This window comes from Chinchilla lanigera, unplaced genomic scaffold, assembly GCF_000276665.1.
Source record: "Chinchilla lanigera isolate Chin_1 unplaced genomic scaffold, ChiLan1.0 scaffold00081, whole genome shotgun sequence".
Lineage (NCBI taxonomy): Eukaryota > Metazoa > Chordata > Mammalia > Rodentia > Chinchillidae > Chinchilla > Chinchilla lanigera.
In genome coordinates this window covers 6,631,666-6,645,535 of record NW_004955482.1, presented here as the reverse complement: position 1 = coordinate 6,645,535, position 13,870 = coordinate 6,631,666, and the positions used below count along the sequence as shown (strand labels likewise).

General features: G+C 60.3%; 2 protein-coding genes across 3 annotated transcripts in view; one reads left to right on the top strand and one right to left on the bottom strand.

Annotated features, from left to right (window-relative positions):
* Positions 1-1,940, top strand: part of Tmem120b (transmembrane protein 120B) — a 48,333-nt gene extending 46,393 nt beyond the window's left edge. For both annotated transcript variants that reach the window (XM_005403108.2, XM_013503583.1), the window contains one exon: positions 98-1,940. In XM_005403108.2, coding sequence (XP_005403165.1) covers positions 98-211 — 114 coding nt within the window. In that variant the 3' untranslated portion in view covers positions 212-1,940. The remainder of the gene's footprint in view (positions 1-97) is intronic.
* The window catches only part of Rhof (ras homolog family member F (in filopodia)), a gene marked incomplete in the record, with an annotated part of 12,308 nt that continues 339 nt past the window's right edge, over positions 1,902-13,870 (bottom strand). The window contains 5 exon segments of the mRNA XM_005403257.2: positions 1,902-3,098; positions 4,323-4,457; positions 4,541-4,650; positions 13,457-13,544; positions 13,756-13,870. Coding sequence (XP_005403314.2) covers positions 2,934-3,098; positions 4,323-4,457; positions 4,541-4,650; positions 13,457-13,544; positions 13,756-13,870 — 613 coding nt within the window.

The following is a 13,870-nucleotide window of genomic DNA, read 5'->3' as shown; positions in this document are numbered from 1 at the left end:
TCTGCGTCCTGGGGTCCGGGCGGGGTGGCCGCTGCCCCGGGGCGCTGACCGGAGCTTCTCCCTGCGCCACCTGCCTTGGGTGTGCCGGATCCCCTAGGTGTTCGTGCTGGCGCTCACCTTCCTCGTCCTCTTCCTGGGCAACTTCCTGACCACACTCAAGGTTGTGCACGCCAAACTCCAGCAGAACAGAAACAAAACGAAGACGCCGTAGCCTGGGTCGCAGCGGCCGCTCAAGCTCCGGGTAGGAGCGGGACTGACAGGCCGTGGGCCTCGGACTCGTGTGCCCCGGCCGGGCTCAGAGGCCCTGGGCTTCCCAGGGCCAGGCAGCAGCATCTCAGGGGCCAGCACGGTGCTGGAGAGCGTCCCGCCCGACGCGGAATGTGACGGCACCTGTCTTCGCAGTATTCGCCCTATTTATGACATATTTAAACCAGCTCCCCGAGTCCCCGCAGCGGCTGTCAGCGGAGGCTGAGTCAGGGTCCGTCCCCCTGGGGCGGGGCCCAAGCCTCAGGGAGCCCCTCTGGCCCGCTGTCCCTGGAACCCCTCACAGTGGGGTTCAGATGTGCCTCTGGGGGTTGGATTTCTGCTTCCCCGCTACCCACCGCGTCCCGGTGCGGGATGGGTGACACCTTCTGCACCCCTGGCCACGTTGCCTCTGCTGTGAGCCCTGCGCGGCCCCCACTTGGGGATGGGGTTAAGTTCTCAGAGAACCACAGCCTGTCTCTTGTGCTCTTCGTGCTTGCGGAGTCTCCCACGGGGACCTGTCCCTGTCTTCCTGGGAGAGGGCAGCTGGGCCCCTTGGAGAGGTGGCCTGCGATGGGAGGCTTTAAGGAAGGCCGCCAGCAGGGGGCGCCCCAGGCTGTGCGTTGAGCGGCTGCAGGTTTGAAGGACACTGAAAGTCCCGCAGGACTCTTTGGGGTCTGCGGGCACTCAGCCTTCAGCTCACCTTTATCCGAGTTTTAATCTTGGGTTATTGGGGATCGAACCTGGCGCTTTCGTACTGAGCTACCTCTCCAGGCCATTGTACTTATTTTGAGACAGCCTCTGGGTAAGTTGCTCTGGCTGGGCTCGAGCTCAGTTCTCCAGCCTGGGCCGCAGACTTGCTGTGAGCAGGCAAGGGCCCCGCCTCTCAGCGCCCTCCCCCTCCTCCGCCCCCTCCTTTTCCCAGGTTCAGGGCTGAGTGGGGAGGACAGCTCGGGCAGGCTCCTCCCCTGGGGGCCACCTGGCGTCAGATCTGGGTGCAGGAAGGGTGGGGAAGCCCTCGGGCTCCTCGCAGGTGTCCCTTCCGGCGCATGGGCCTCAGCTGCCTTTAATGGCTTCCCCACCCTGACCAGCCTTCCCCCAGGGCTGCCATGATCCTGGTTAGTTTCACCTTCAAGAGGGTTTCAAATTCTTTAGTTATATTTGAAGAGATTCCCCCTGCCTCCCCAGTGATTTCACATAAAAGTCCAGTTTTACTTTCTCTGAAAAAATGGAAAAAGATCACCTGGCCAGCCATGGTGGTGCACACCTGTCACCCCAGCACTCTGGGAGGCTGAGGCAGGAGAGTTGCAAGTTTGAGCCCAGCCTGAGCAACTTAAGTGAGTTGGTGAGGCTCTGCCTCAGTAGAAAAGAAAATGGGCTGGGGTGTTGCTCCGCCATAGCCCTGGCTCGGTTCCCTGCACTGAAGGGGGAGGAAAGGGGCAGATGTGGCAGCTCCTGCAAGGCTAGCCACCATGCCCTCCCCGCCTGCGTACCCCTCCCCCTGGCTGTTTGCAGGCCCCTGGGTCTGCCCCAGGTTTGGGGTCATCGAATCTTTTCTGTCAAAGCCAAATGGTAAATATTTTAGGCTTCTCTGTGGACTACAAAGTCTCTATGGCTACTAGTGTGCCGCTGTGAAGCGAGTCAACAGTGTATGCGAGTAGGTGTGGCCATGTGCCAATAAAACTTTATTTACAAAACTAGGTAGTGGCCAGGTGCGGCCCACGGGCTGTACGTAGTATGCTGGCCTCTGCCCCAGGCCTTGGGTTCTATGAAACAGGACGTCTGGCTCCCTCCCCCGGGGGTGGGGCTTCCACAGTCCCCTTCCTAGCAGCCTGACTTGATCTAGCCAGCAGAGGGAGGCTGAGGCAGGAGGTCGCTGGCCAAGGCCATGGCTCCTGCAGCAGCACCAGGTCCTACTTGCTCCAGAACAAGCAGCTCTCAGCTGAGGGCATCAGAGCAGCCCAGGCCCCAACCCTAGAACTGTGGGGCTCAGGGATGTGGCTCTCAGGACGTCGGGGGTCTTGTCCAGAGACGCTGTCCGTGTGTGCCAGGCGGTGCTGTGGTTCTGTGCTCAGACCTGCTAGACGGCCCGCTCCTGGCTTGGATGGGATGCGCTCTATGCAGAGAGCAGACTTTCCACCCTGTCCCCGGGGCAGGGAGACCTGGAGCAGGGTCAGAGGGGCGGCCCAGGGCAGGCACTCGGCATTTCGAGATTGTCCTTCTCCCCCTGGGTACTTGTGCCCAGCTCTGAACAGACGGTGGCCCTGCCGAGGCCCAGGTCCTCTACGCGGAATGGAGAGGAAGAGGGCGGCTGGTGCCCGCCCCACATCCGGGGCTGCCGCCTGTTGCGTCCCGATAGGCTCTGGCCCCATGGTGGCCCGAGTTCCCGGGGGGCGGGGGGAGGAAGAGGCAGGAGGATGCAGCCTGCCTATCTCGGGAGCCCAGGGCGGCGGCTCGGGCAGCAGGGCTGGGCGCTTGTGCAGGGTGGCGCCAAGTCACGACTGCCCAGGTCCCTGGCGTATTCCAAGTTGTACCCACGAGCTGGGTGTGCACAGGGGACCCTGGGAGGGGGGCGCTCGGGAACAAGGGCTGGCTCCATACAGGGACCTCACTGGCCACCAGCGTGGGCCCTCAGGCGAGGCCCTGGCGTCCTCTCGCAGTGAGCCCCGCCCAGGACCTTGGTGGCCGGCTCACAGCAGCACGCAAAGCCGGCGGTGTTTCTTCCGCTGCGCTTTCTTCAGTGCACTGAGCGCCACCTTGGCGGCCTCCCGGAACACGTCCTCCACGTTCTCCCGGAACTTGGCCGAGCACTCGAGGTAGAGCGCAGCGCGGATCTGCTGGCAGGCGCTCAGGCCCTGCGGGGAGCAAGCGGTGAGGGGGCTGCGGCCCTGCTGGTCTCCTGCCGCGCAGTGCAGAGCCCCGTCCTGCTGGGGGAGCCCCTGCGCCCCCTACCTCACCCTCAGGCAGAAGAGCCAGAAGGTGCGAGACACAGAATCTCTGCGCCCCTCTCTGAGTGCGCCGGTGGGCCCGAGTCGCTACTAGTTTTCAAAAATCTTTAAAAAATGTATTTTTTGAGGCAGAGTCCCGCTGTGTAGTTCAGGCGGGCCTCCAGTTCACAGTGATCCTCCTGCCTCAGCCTCCTCAGCGTTGGGGCTACAGTCGTGCCTCCAGGCTTGGCTAAATATTTTTAAAATCATATTTATGCTTATTCCCTTTAATGAAAGTTTCCTTGTTAATCTGCCTTTGTGTTCTCTCTACTGTATACTCATGCCCCACCCCCAAGGTTGCAGGCTGTGGACCTGCCTTCAACTCTCCAGGGTGTGGGGCAGGGGCACCTACTTTCTTTCTTCCTTTTTTTTTTTTTTGCAGTGGTGGGGATTGAACCCAGGGTCTTCACACTGAACTATACCTCCAGCCCCTTTTATTTTTTGAGACAGGATCATGTCAAATCGCTAAGTTGCCCAGGCTGAGCTCAAACTTGCATCCTCCTGCCTCAGTCTCCCAAAGTGCTGCAGTTATGGGGTGCACCACCATATCCAGTTGCCTGTTTTCAAACTAGCGCCCGCCCCACGTTCTTCCAGTTAGATAGGACTGGAAGGAGGCTGAGTGAGTGGGGCCAGGTTCTGGCTCCACTTCTGCTGAGCTGTGTGCCTCTGGGCAAGCTGCTTAAGCAACCTTTCTGGGCCTCAGTTTCTCCCCTGTAAACTGGGGATGTTAACAGTTCCCTCAGAGGCATGAGGATGAGATGAAGTACGTACTGTAGTCAGTGCTCAGACCCTTCAGCTGTCAGTATTTTACTATTCTTAGGTTCCTGCTTACTTGGCCGGCATGGTAGCACATGCGTGTAATCTCAGCACTCAGGAGGCTGAGGCAGGAGGAGCTCAGTGAGTTCAATGCCAGTGAACCACATAGTGAGACCCTGTTTCAAACAAGAATCCTGTTTGTGTCACTCCTGGGAAAGCCACTAAGGCAGCCCTGGTGCAGAGACCAGAAAGGTCTGGGAGGTTCTCTGGCTGTGGCCCTGTGTGGGACCCGGGACACCCCCACCGCACCCCACCCCCGTGCTGGGGGCCGCCCACCTGATTGTAGGTGATGGGCTCCAGCTGGGCTGCCCGCAGCTTCCGCAGCTGCTCCTTGTCCTTGCGCAGGTCCGTCTTGCAGCCAATGAGCACCATGGGGGTCCCCCGGCAGAAATGTGTGACCTCCGGGAACCACTGGGAAAGAAGGGAGAATCGGCCAGGGCTGTGCTGTGCTGGGCTCCCCACCTACCCCCGGCCCCAGGCAGGCTGGGCCTCACCTTGATGAGGACGTTCTCGTAGCTGGTGGGGTTCATGACGTCATAGCATATGAGCACAAGGTGGGTGTTCTGGTAGGACAGGGGTCGAAGCCGGTCGTAGTCCTCCTGTCCTGTGCCAGAGAGACAGCTCGTGTGACCTGAGTCCCTGCTGGGCTCCTGGGGTGGGGCCGCCCACATGCTCCGAGCGGGGCTGATCACAGCTAGGTGACGGAAAGCTGCCAGCAGGTTTTTTTCTTGTGGTACTGGGGGTTGCACCCTGGTCTTTGCACTGAGCTACACACCCAATCCATTTTTATTTTTGAGATGGGTTAAGTCACAAAGTTGTCCAGGCTGGGTGGGAACTTGTGATCCTCCTGCCTCAGCCTCCCAGAGTGCTGGCATTACAGGGGTGCACTTCCACACCAGCTGAACTGCCAGCAATTCTGCCCATGAGCGCCCTGTCCCTGCCTGATGCTCAGGGCAAATGCTCCGATTCTGGAGCCTCTGTCCCTGGGATTCAGATCTGGGGGGCTGCACAGCCCATGCTAGATTAGGAAGGAGGAGGTGCTAGAAATAACAGCAGGCAGCCCCCCCTCAGCCTGGATAGCAGTGGTGGGACCTGGCTGCACCTCAGGCTTCCCCAGGGAAGTCCTGGCTGAATCGGAACCCAAGACCCAACTTCAACAGTGCTCCATCCTGGGGCTGGGGATTTAGCTCAGCGGCACAGCGCCTGCCTGGCAAGCGTAAGGTCATGAGTTCAATTCCTGGTACCGGAAAACAACAACAAAAAACAAACACCAGTGCTCCATCCTTTTGTGTGTGACAGGCCCTAACTGGCCCAGGCTGGCCTTGAACTCGAAGGGATCTTCCTGCCTCAGCCTCTGGAAGGCAGGGATTAGCCACCCTGTCCAGCAGGTCCTCTTTCTTTTTTGAGACAAGGTGTTACTATGTAACCCAGGCTGGTCATAAACCCATAGCAATACTCCTGCCTCAGCTTCCTGGGTGCTGGGTCTACAAGGCATGCGCCACCTCCCCAGTTTGGTTCTCTTGCATTTTAAATAGATTTTTAGATTAACTTTTTATATTGACAATTTCAAACTTAGACAAAAAAACTGCAACCAAGAGTGCAAAAGACTCCAGGAGGCTGATGGTTTACCCATGGCCCTGCCTGCCTATCTACACCTGAACTTGGGTGTCTGGACCCCGCGGGGCCACTGCGCATGCTCTGAGCGTCCTCTGAGCCGCTGCGTGGTTTCCTGAGGCTGAGATCAGGGGCACAGGTGTGTGCCCATGTCTCCCTGTCATCAACAGCGAAATTAAGTTTTCCCTAGTCTAGGAGCAGGCGAGGGTGCTGCACTGTTCAGTCGAAGCGCCTCGGGAGTTTTGGGGAACTGCCGCAGCGGGAACTGAGAGCCAGCAGGGCATGCCCCCCCCCCCCCCGCCTTGGCTGGAGAAGGCTCACACACCGTGGTCCAGGGGCACAGGCCCTGTGGATAAGTAAGCAGCAGCTCATCCGCTCCCCTTTGCAGGCCTCAGGGTCTGCAAAGCGTTATGCAAAGCGGCTTCTGTCAAGGAAGAGGAGTTAGGAGGCCTGGGAGACATGACCTGTAGGTGTGGCATGCCCCCCCCCCCCCCGGCTTGGCTGCAGCGGTGCCCGGTGGCACCGGTTTCTGCAAGTCCTCTCAGGACAAGAGGCCTCTCCACGCAGCCTCTCCTGGCTCCCGGGCCGGCCCAGCACCTGACAGGCCACCTGTCCTGGCCTCAGGGACCGAGCCCTGGGCAGCTCTGCCACAGCACAGTGCTTTGGGTCACCGTGACTAAGGCAGGTACAGCGACACACACCTGTCATCCCAGCAATGGGGAGGCTGAGGCGGGAGGATCTCAGGTTCCAGTCCTGCCTGGACAACTGATTGAGAGGCTCCCTCTCAAAATCAAAAAAGCGTCGGGGATGTAGCTCGGGGGTAGGGTGATTTGGGGCTCCACAGGCAAGAAAGACACAAGTTCAGGTCCCAGGACGCCTGCGGGGGGCCAGGGTCCCTCAGGGAAAACGGTCCTCTTAATAAAAGCTGCTCCGGGGGAGGACAGCTGTCCTTCAGCCAGAGCCCCCGCAGTGGGAGGAGGGCTGCCCTCTGACTTCTCCTGGTGCGCACGGGGAGCCGGCCCAGGGTCCGTTCGCACATGTCCCCAGCCTGCCCCTCTTTCCAGCCGCGTGGCTATTTTCACCTAATGACAATGAAAGGGCGACACCGGGTGCCACGGCTGTGCTGCGCGGCGGTGGCTACTGTGGGGTGCACAGCGGCTGCCCCGCCCCAGCCCCGGGCCGCCTGTCCGCTCTCCCCGTCCCCTGCAGCACCTCCGCGAATCCATCCTCCACCGCTGCTGGACAGAGCACACAGCAAGGCAGGACCTGCCCCTCCCGGAGCTGCCTGCCTCCCCGCTCCCTGCTGGCCCTGGCGCCGCCCTGACTCCGCCTCCTTGCTCCCCGCCGTCAGCCAAGGCCTCCTCCAGGCGCCTCAAAGCAGCGGTGCCCGCTGCGCCCACTCCTGGAATGCTTATCCCCGCACCCCCACTATTTCCTTCATCGCAGTTTATTTTCATATATTCACACTCAGCCAAGTTTGGGGGCGCACACCTGTCAGCTCAGCCTTTCAGAAGGATGAGACAGGAGGACTGCAGGTTCAAGGCCAGCCTGGGCTATTTAGCAAGACTTTGTCTCAAAAATGTTTTCCCTTTGGTTTTTTGAGACAGCGTCTCACTATGTAGCCCAGGATGGCCTCCAACTCACAGCAACCCTCCTGCCTCAGCCTCCTCCTGAGTGCCAGGATTACAGGTATATGCCAGCATGTGTGGCCAAAAAATAAATAAATAAAAATAAGAGTTTTTGAAAGAGTTGTGGATGTAATTCAGTGCTCCCTGGGTCCAATTCCCAGTACTGGAGGAAAAATTCAGACTATATAACTCCTTTTTCAGAGAAGTACAGATAATGCCTTTGCTCTACCCTTATAATGACACCCCTTATGCATTTGACTATAAATAATTAAGAAATCCCTACATTACAGCTCAAGTTGATACGGGGATTATGAATATCATCAGTCCCCCATAGCTTTGGATCGAGTATCCACAGAAATAACCTTGGCTAGAAAATGTGCAGGAAGCCTGGCATGGTGGCATATGCCTATAATCCCAGCACTTGGGAGGCTGAGGCAGGAGGAATGCCCTGAGTTCAAGGCCAGCCAAGGTTACATAGCAATACCTTGTCTTTAAAAAAAAAAAAAAAAAAGCAGCAGCTTGAGCATGCATAGATTTTGTCACCTGTGGGGATCTGGACCCAAACAGCCATGGATCCTGAGGAACTCCCATCCTATTCGTAGAGAACTACTGCATTTCAGGCTGGTGTGGTGGTGCACATTCCAGTAATCCTCTGGAAGGCTGAGGCAGGAGGAATCACAAGTTCTGGCCCAGCCTGGGCAACTTAGTGAGACCCTGACTCAAAAATTTAAAAAAGGGGCTGGGAATATAGCTCAGTGTGAAGAAAAGAGAAAGAGACAGAGTGTCACACAAGTGACGTGACCTGCTCACAGCCCACAGCATTCCCAGGGCGACTTGCAGGGCGGTGGGGGGCAGAGGTGAGCACACCCTGGGCCCCAGCCCCTGCACCCCGCGTGGGAAGCCGGTGGGGTCTTCCTGTGCTGACCAAAGCCGGCCCGTGTGACCTAACACTGGGCTCCATGTGTCTGGCAAACATGCTTCTCGCTGCCCCTTAGAAGCCTGCAGGAGGGGACCATGGCGTGTCCTTGGGCAGTCGTGGTGGAGGTGGCCCAGGAAGAGTCTGACTGGGGAGCGCTGGGAGCCATCGCACCTGGCTCGTCCCCCGCTTGGGCCACTCTTGGGGTTCCTCTCTTTTTCTGAGACAGGGTCTCACTCTGTAGTGCAAGCTGGCCTTGAACTGATGGGCGATCCTCCTGCCTCAGCCTCCCACGTGCTAAGGTTACGGTGTGTACCACCAGGCCCAGCTTTTTTGGGGGAGGGGGTAGTACTGGGGACTGAACGCAGGGCCTTCACACTGAGCTGCGTTCCCAGCCTTGTTTTTATTTTGAGACACGGTTTCCTGCCTCAGCCTCCCAGAGTGTAGAATTCCAGGCTGGGTTGCTGTTCCTCTCCCAGCAGGCCCTTTGGACAGGGAGCAGCCTGGTCTGCTCCCTCAGTTCCTGCAGGCCTCTGCAGGAAGGTCACCGCCGCCAGGAGTCCTTTCCTGACGCCCACAAACAGCTCCTTAGCAGCCTGTCCTGTGAGCCTGGCTTTATTGTGCTCCCAGGCACACACTGCCACTTCTCGTCCCTTTTTGGTCTTTGTTCCTCTTCCCGAGGGCAGGGCCACCTCTGTGCAGCTCACTGTTGCCTCCTTGGAACACAGGAGAGCTCAGAACGTGGGGAGCAGAGGAACAGACACGTGTGGGCGAGCTAAGTGTGTGGGCTCCGCTCCAGCCTGGCCCTTTGGTGCTCACTCGCTCGCACCTGACTTCCTCGCCTCGATCCGGCAGCAGCCTGCGGCGGGTGGTGTGTGTGTGTGCGCGTGCGCACGTGCCAGGCAGGAACCTTCCTGGGAGGAGCCCAAGTGGCTGAGGGGCCTCAGTCAAGGTCAGTTGGGCACCTGTGACGGCACCAGCTGGTTCGCAGGGCAAGACCATTGCCAGCCAAGCTGCTCCCAAAGCACCGGCTCAGCCAGGTGTGGTGGAGGCTGAGGCAGGAGGGTTGCAACTTCAAGCCCAGCCTGGGCAATTTAGTGACTTAGCGAGACCCTCTCTCAAAATGAAAACATGGGCGGGGGATGTAGCTAAGGGTGAAGGCCCTAGGTTAATGCCATGTATTGTAAAAACAAAAAAGGAAAAAAATGGTTCAGGCTCTCCCGAGGAGCCTCCCCCATAGGCATTAACCCCTAACCCCCAGTCTCATCATCCGGAATGGACGTGAAAAGCAGATGAGGCCTGATGGTTAGCCAGGCGCTTATAATCCAACACTCTGGGAGGCTGAGGCAGGAAGAGACAAGTTCAAGGCCGGCCTGGGTAAAGCAGTGACATTCTAGCTCAAAATGAAACAGAACGTGGGGCTGGGGCTGTAGCTCAGTGGTAGAGTGCTTGCCATCGCATGTGAGACTGGATTCCATCCCCAGCCCCTGAAAAACCGGCAGCCACCACCCAGCAAATAAAGATGGGGAACCCCACAGCATTCCCCCCAAGGCCATGAGGCCTTTCGCCTGCAGTGTGTCGTCCCTGCTCAAAAGCACCGAGAGGTAAAGTGACGCCCAAGGGCGCACACAGGGCTGCTGAGATGCCTTCCTGCCGTGTACCGCAGAGAGAACTGGGGAATGGTGCTCATCTTGTCCACCCAGCCCAGCCCTGCGCCTTCTCTGGGTTGCCTTCCTGACCTGACTCTGCCCTCGGTCCTGTGGGTGCTGCCGCCCCCATGCCTTCCCGGGAGGGCTTGGATGTCCTGGGTTCCTTGCTGTGCCCAGGCCAGGAGCACCCCTCACCGTTGAGACCCACAACTCGGGGTCCTGGTGCTTTCTTCCCACGGTCTCTGTTTGTTTTTCTGGGAAAGGGGCTGCTTAATCCCGCCTGAGCTGGTTAGTAAAAGGCCTGAAGGCCACAGCTGGGCATGGCGATGCACGCCTGTGATCCCCTCCCTGCTCAGGAGGCCGAAGCAGGAGGTTCCTTTCAAGTTTGAGGCCAGCCTGGGTTTACAGACCCTGTCTCAGAAAGACCTAACCAATCAGTCAATACAAGCGGGCGATCCGCGCAGAGGAAGCACGCGTCTGGGGGCGGGGAGGTGTCTGGACCAGGCTCCCCAGCTGCTCATCCTGTGGTTGGTGGGGCCATGGGCGGGCGGAAGCGGGGCTCACCCCACCTGGCTATTTCCTTTGTGGCGTGGGCTCTGTGTCAGCAGCCCCTCTTGGGGCGGAGGTCGCCAAGGCCCAGAGCTGAGCTGAAGCGGGCGGGTGTCACGGGGCCACAGTGGTTCCCAGCCCAGGCTGGGGCGCAGGTCGGGAGGGGTGCGGCGCGGTGGGTGGGAAGGGGAAGCAGCAGAAGAGGAAGCCGCTCACCAGCTGGGGCCCACCCACCTGCGCTTCCTCCTGAGCAGGATGGCCCGGGACCCTCGGCCCTGAGCCTCGGAGGCCACGCCGCCACCCCAGGCCTCCCCGCGCCCATCGTGTCGGGCTCCCTGTGTGAGCGACTCCTGTGGCCCCCGCTCCCTACGTCACCTGGGCTTGCGAGGGGACCCACCTCTCGCACCCCTGTGCCCCAGCCCGGATGAGCTCAGGGTGCGGGTGGCAAGCCCTCGCCCCAGCCGGGCCCTCACCACAGCTTCCGGCCTCAGGATCTGTCAGGCGGTGGGCGAGGCTGCTGCAGCAATGGGTGCTCGGCCCGGCTCCCCACCTCCGAGCTCTGAGCCCACGGCAGCCGCGGTGGTGTCTGCAGCAGCTTCCGCAGGAAGGTGACGACCACCTGCAGCCAGACTGGCCTTGGGGACAAGGGCCTGTCAGAGCTGTCCTGAGCCACTGCAGTCCCACGGCTCCACTCTACTGACTGGGCCTGGGCCGTCGGGTTCTAGAACTTTCTACACCCCTAGCCAGCGGGACTCGCCTGGCCCTTGTGTTCATCCCCGTGTCTCTGCCTTTCTCCTGGAGGGTCACCTGGCCATCCTCATCCCATCCCAAGGAGTCACTGTGTCCTGCAGTCTCTTCCAAGCCATGTCGTCTGACTCGCCCCGGACGACACAGTCCCCCCTCCACCCGGGCTGCTCACTGACGGGGGTTTCCTAGGTCTAGGGCTTTCCCAGCCACAGTCGCCCCCCACGGTGTCCTCCTCAGTCACCATGTCCACTGCAAAGCCACTCACTAAAACCTTGGCCAGCTCTGCTCTTTAGGCCTCGGCTGATTCCCACTGGGAAAACTGATGCCCCCTGCAGCTGGGCTGATGACAGGCTGGTGTAAGACAATCACAAGAGGGCCGCACAGGCAGCTGAGGCAGGAGGGTCAAGGCCTACCTGAACTACGCAGCCAGGCACTTTCTCAAAAAGCCGTAAGTTAACAAATAAATAATAAAGCACAGGGTGACTGGGTGAAGCCCGTGGTACAACACTCGCCCAGTAGATGCCAGGCCCTGGGTCTGATCCCTAGCACCACAAAAGCAAAGGAAAAGGAAACAGAGTCACAACAAAAATACCTCCGAGGCCCCCTGACAGCCAGCCCTGCATGGAGCATGGTGAGCTGATTTAATTCTCATGACCATTTATCCCTGGTGAGGAAAGCAACGCCCAGCTGTCCCCAACGGTACACAGCCAATGGGGGGTGGCATCAAAGCAAGCGACAGGCTCATCCCTGCCTCCAGTGACCGCCCATGGCAATCCCTGCATCCCTCCGGGGAATCCAGCACAAACTTTCTTTACAAGTAGCAGCTCTGGGGACTGGTTGCAGGCCCTCTCCTCTGTCCTGTCCCTGGAGCACCTCTCAGCCGGAAGGGGACACTGGCCTCACAGGGAGCCTGCTGGGGAGCAGCCGGAGGGCTGGGAGGGGGCGCGGCAGATGTCCCTGGCTCTCCCGGGTCCCTGGGTGGACACACCAGCTGTGCACTTCCACTTGGGGCAATGTCCCCACCCACCCCAGGCTCTGGGACAGGGAGCATGTGAAAAGAAAAGTGTCCCCAAAGACCTTTACTTCTGGGGACCGGCCACGCCTGGGGACTTCCTGGGCAGTCCTGGGCTTTACCCGCTCACCTCGGCCGCAAGCTGTGCTCTGGGGCAGCCCCGCGGGTCCCCTCCCAGAGCGGGGATCATCAGCAGCCACTGCAGGGCAGGGCACCCATGTATGGGGCCTGCTCAGGCCAGGAGTGGAGTGAGACAGCCGTTCCCAGCCTGGGGCAGAGGGGGTCTCAGGCCCATCCAAGGCCAGGGAGGGAGGTGTGGCAGCACAAGCTGGGCCGTCGGGGAGGAGACGGCTGGAGACGCCCCACCCCGTCACCAAACACTGAGTCACAGAGCCGGGTGAGGCTCCACCTGGGGGTCCTGACCTTTGTCCCCAAGTTGTGGCCCCAGAGGGGAAACCAGGGTCTTCCTACTGTTTCTCCCACCCTTACAAGGCGGCTCCCCCAGAGGGTTCGAGCACTGGCCTAACTCCCTTGGTGACGAGCTGCAGGTGAACGCAAAGCAGATGGTGGTCTGTTTCCTCCCTCCCTCCTTTCAACTTCATTTTTATTTTTTATATTTATAGACAGGGTCTCACCAGGTATTTCCCACTGGCCTTAAACTCACTGTACAGCCCAGACTGGCCTCAAACTCTCAGCGATCCACCTGCCTCAGCCTCCCAAGTGTTGGGTTTCACAGGCGTCTGGCTCTTTCTTTTTCTGAGATAAGATATCACTATGTAGCTACTTAGCCCAGTTATCCTGCCTCAGCCTCCCAAGCGCTAGGATTACCGGTGCCGGCGGCCACACCTGGCCTCCTCCGTTCATCCTTACAGTTGTCTAGTTGCTCTCCGCGAAACCAGGACTACCTGCAGCTGTGGTGCTGCACATCGCCGAGCCGAAGTCCACGTGACCCCAAAAGCCGGGGTCACAGAACTCACACCCACAGGTGCCCTGCGCCTCAGACGCAGAACTAACTGCCAGCCACAGAGCCCTTGGCCCGAGACTCAGTCCGCAGCCCGGGGGCCCGCAGAGAGCACGGCCCAGGACCCGCCATCCTGGAACCCGGGGCAGGGGCGCAGCCCACGCCTTCTAGCCCCGCTAGAGAGGTGCAAGCCAGGGCCCAGCACGGCCCGCAGCTGGCCCGCGAGCCCTCTCCACTCCCAGACGCGGCCCGGGTCCTCAGGCCTCCTAGCTCGAGGGGCCGGGGAGTCCGGCGTGGGGGGCCCTCGCCGGCCCGGCTGCCGGTGGGCACTCACCGGCCGTGTCGTACAGGTTCAGGGTCACCTCCTTGCTGCCCACCGTCACGCTGGCCGAGTACTTCTCAAACACCGAGGGGGCGTAGTGCTGGGGGGCAAGAGGTGGGGTCGGGCTCCAGCAGCGAGAAGCAGGCGTCCGGGCGCCCCACGCAGGTCACCCACGCCCACCCAGCTCGGAGCCCCGGCCCGCCGGACCCCGGGATTCCCGCGAGGGCGCCCGGGGCTCAGCCGAGGCCGGCCCGAGGGTCGCCCCTCACCCACCCGCGACCCCAGCGCGCCCGGCGCAGCGGCGGCCTCACCTCGGGAAAGGCGCCCTGGCTGAACACCATGAGCAGCGACGTCTTGCCGCAGCCGCCGTCCCCCACGATCACGATCTTCAGCTCCTTCCTGCCCGGGCCCGGGGCGGCGGGGGCG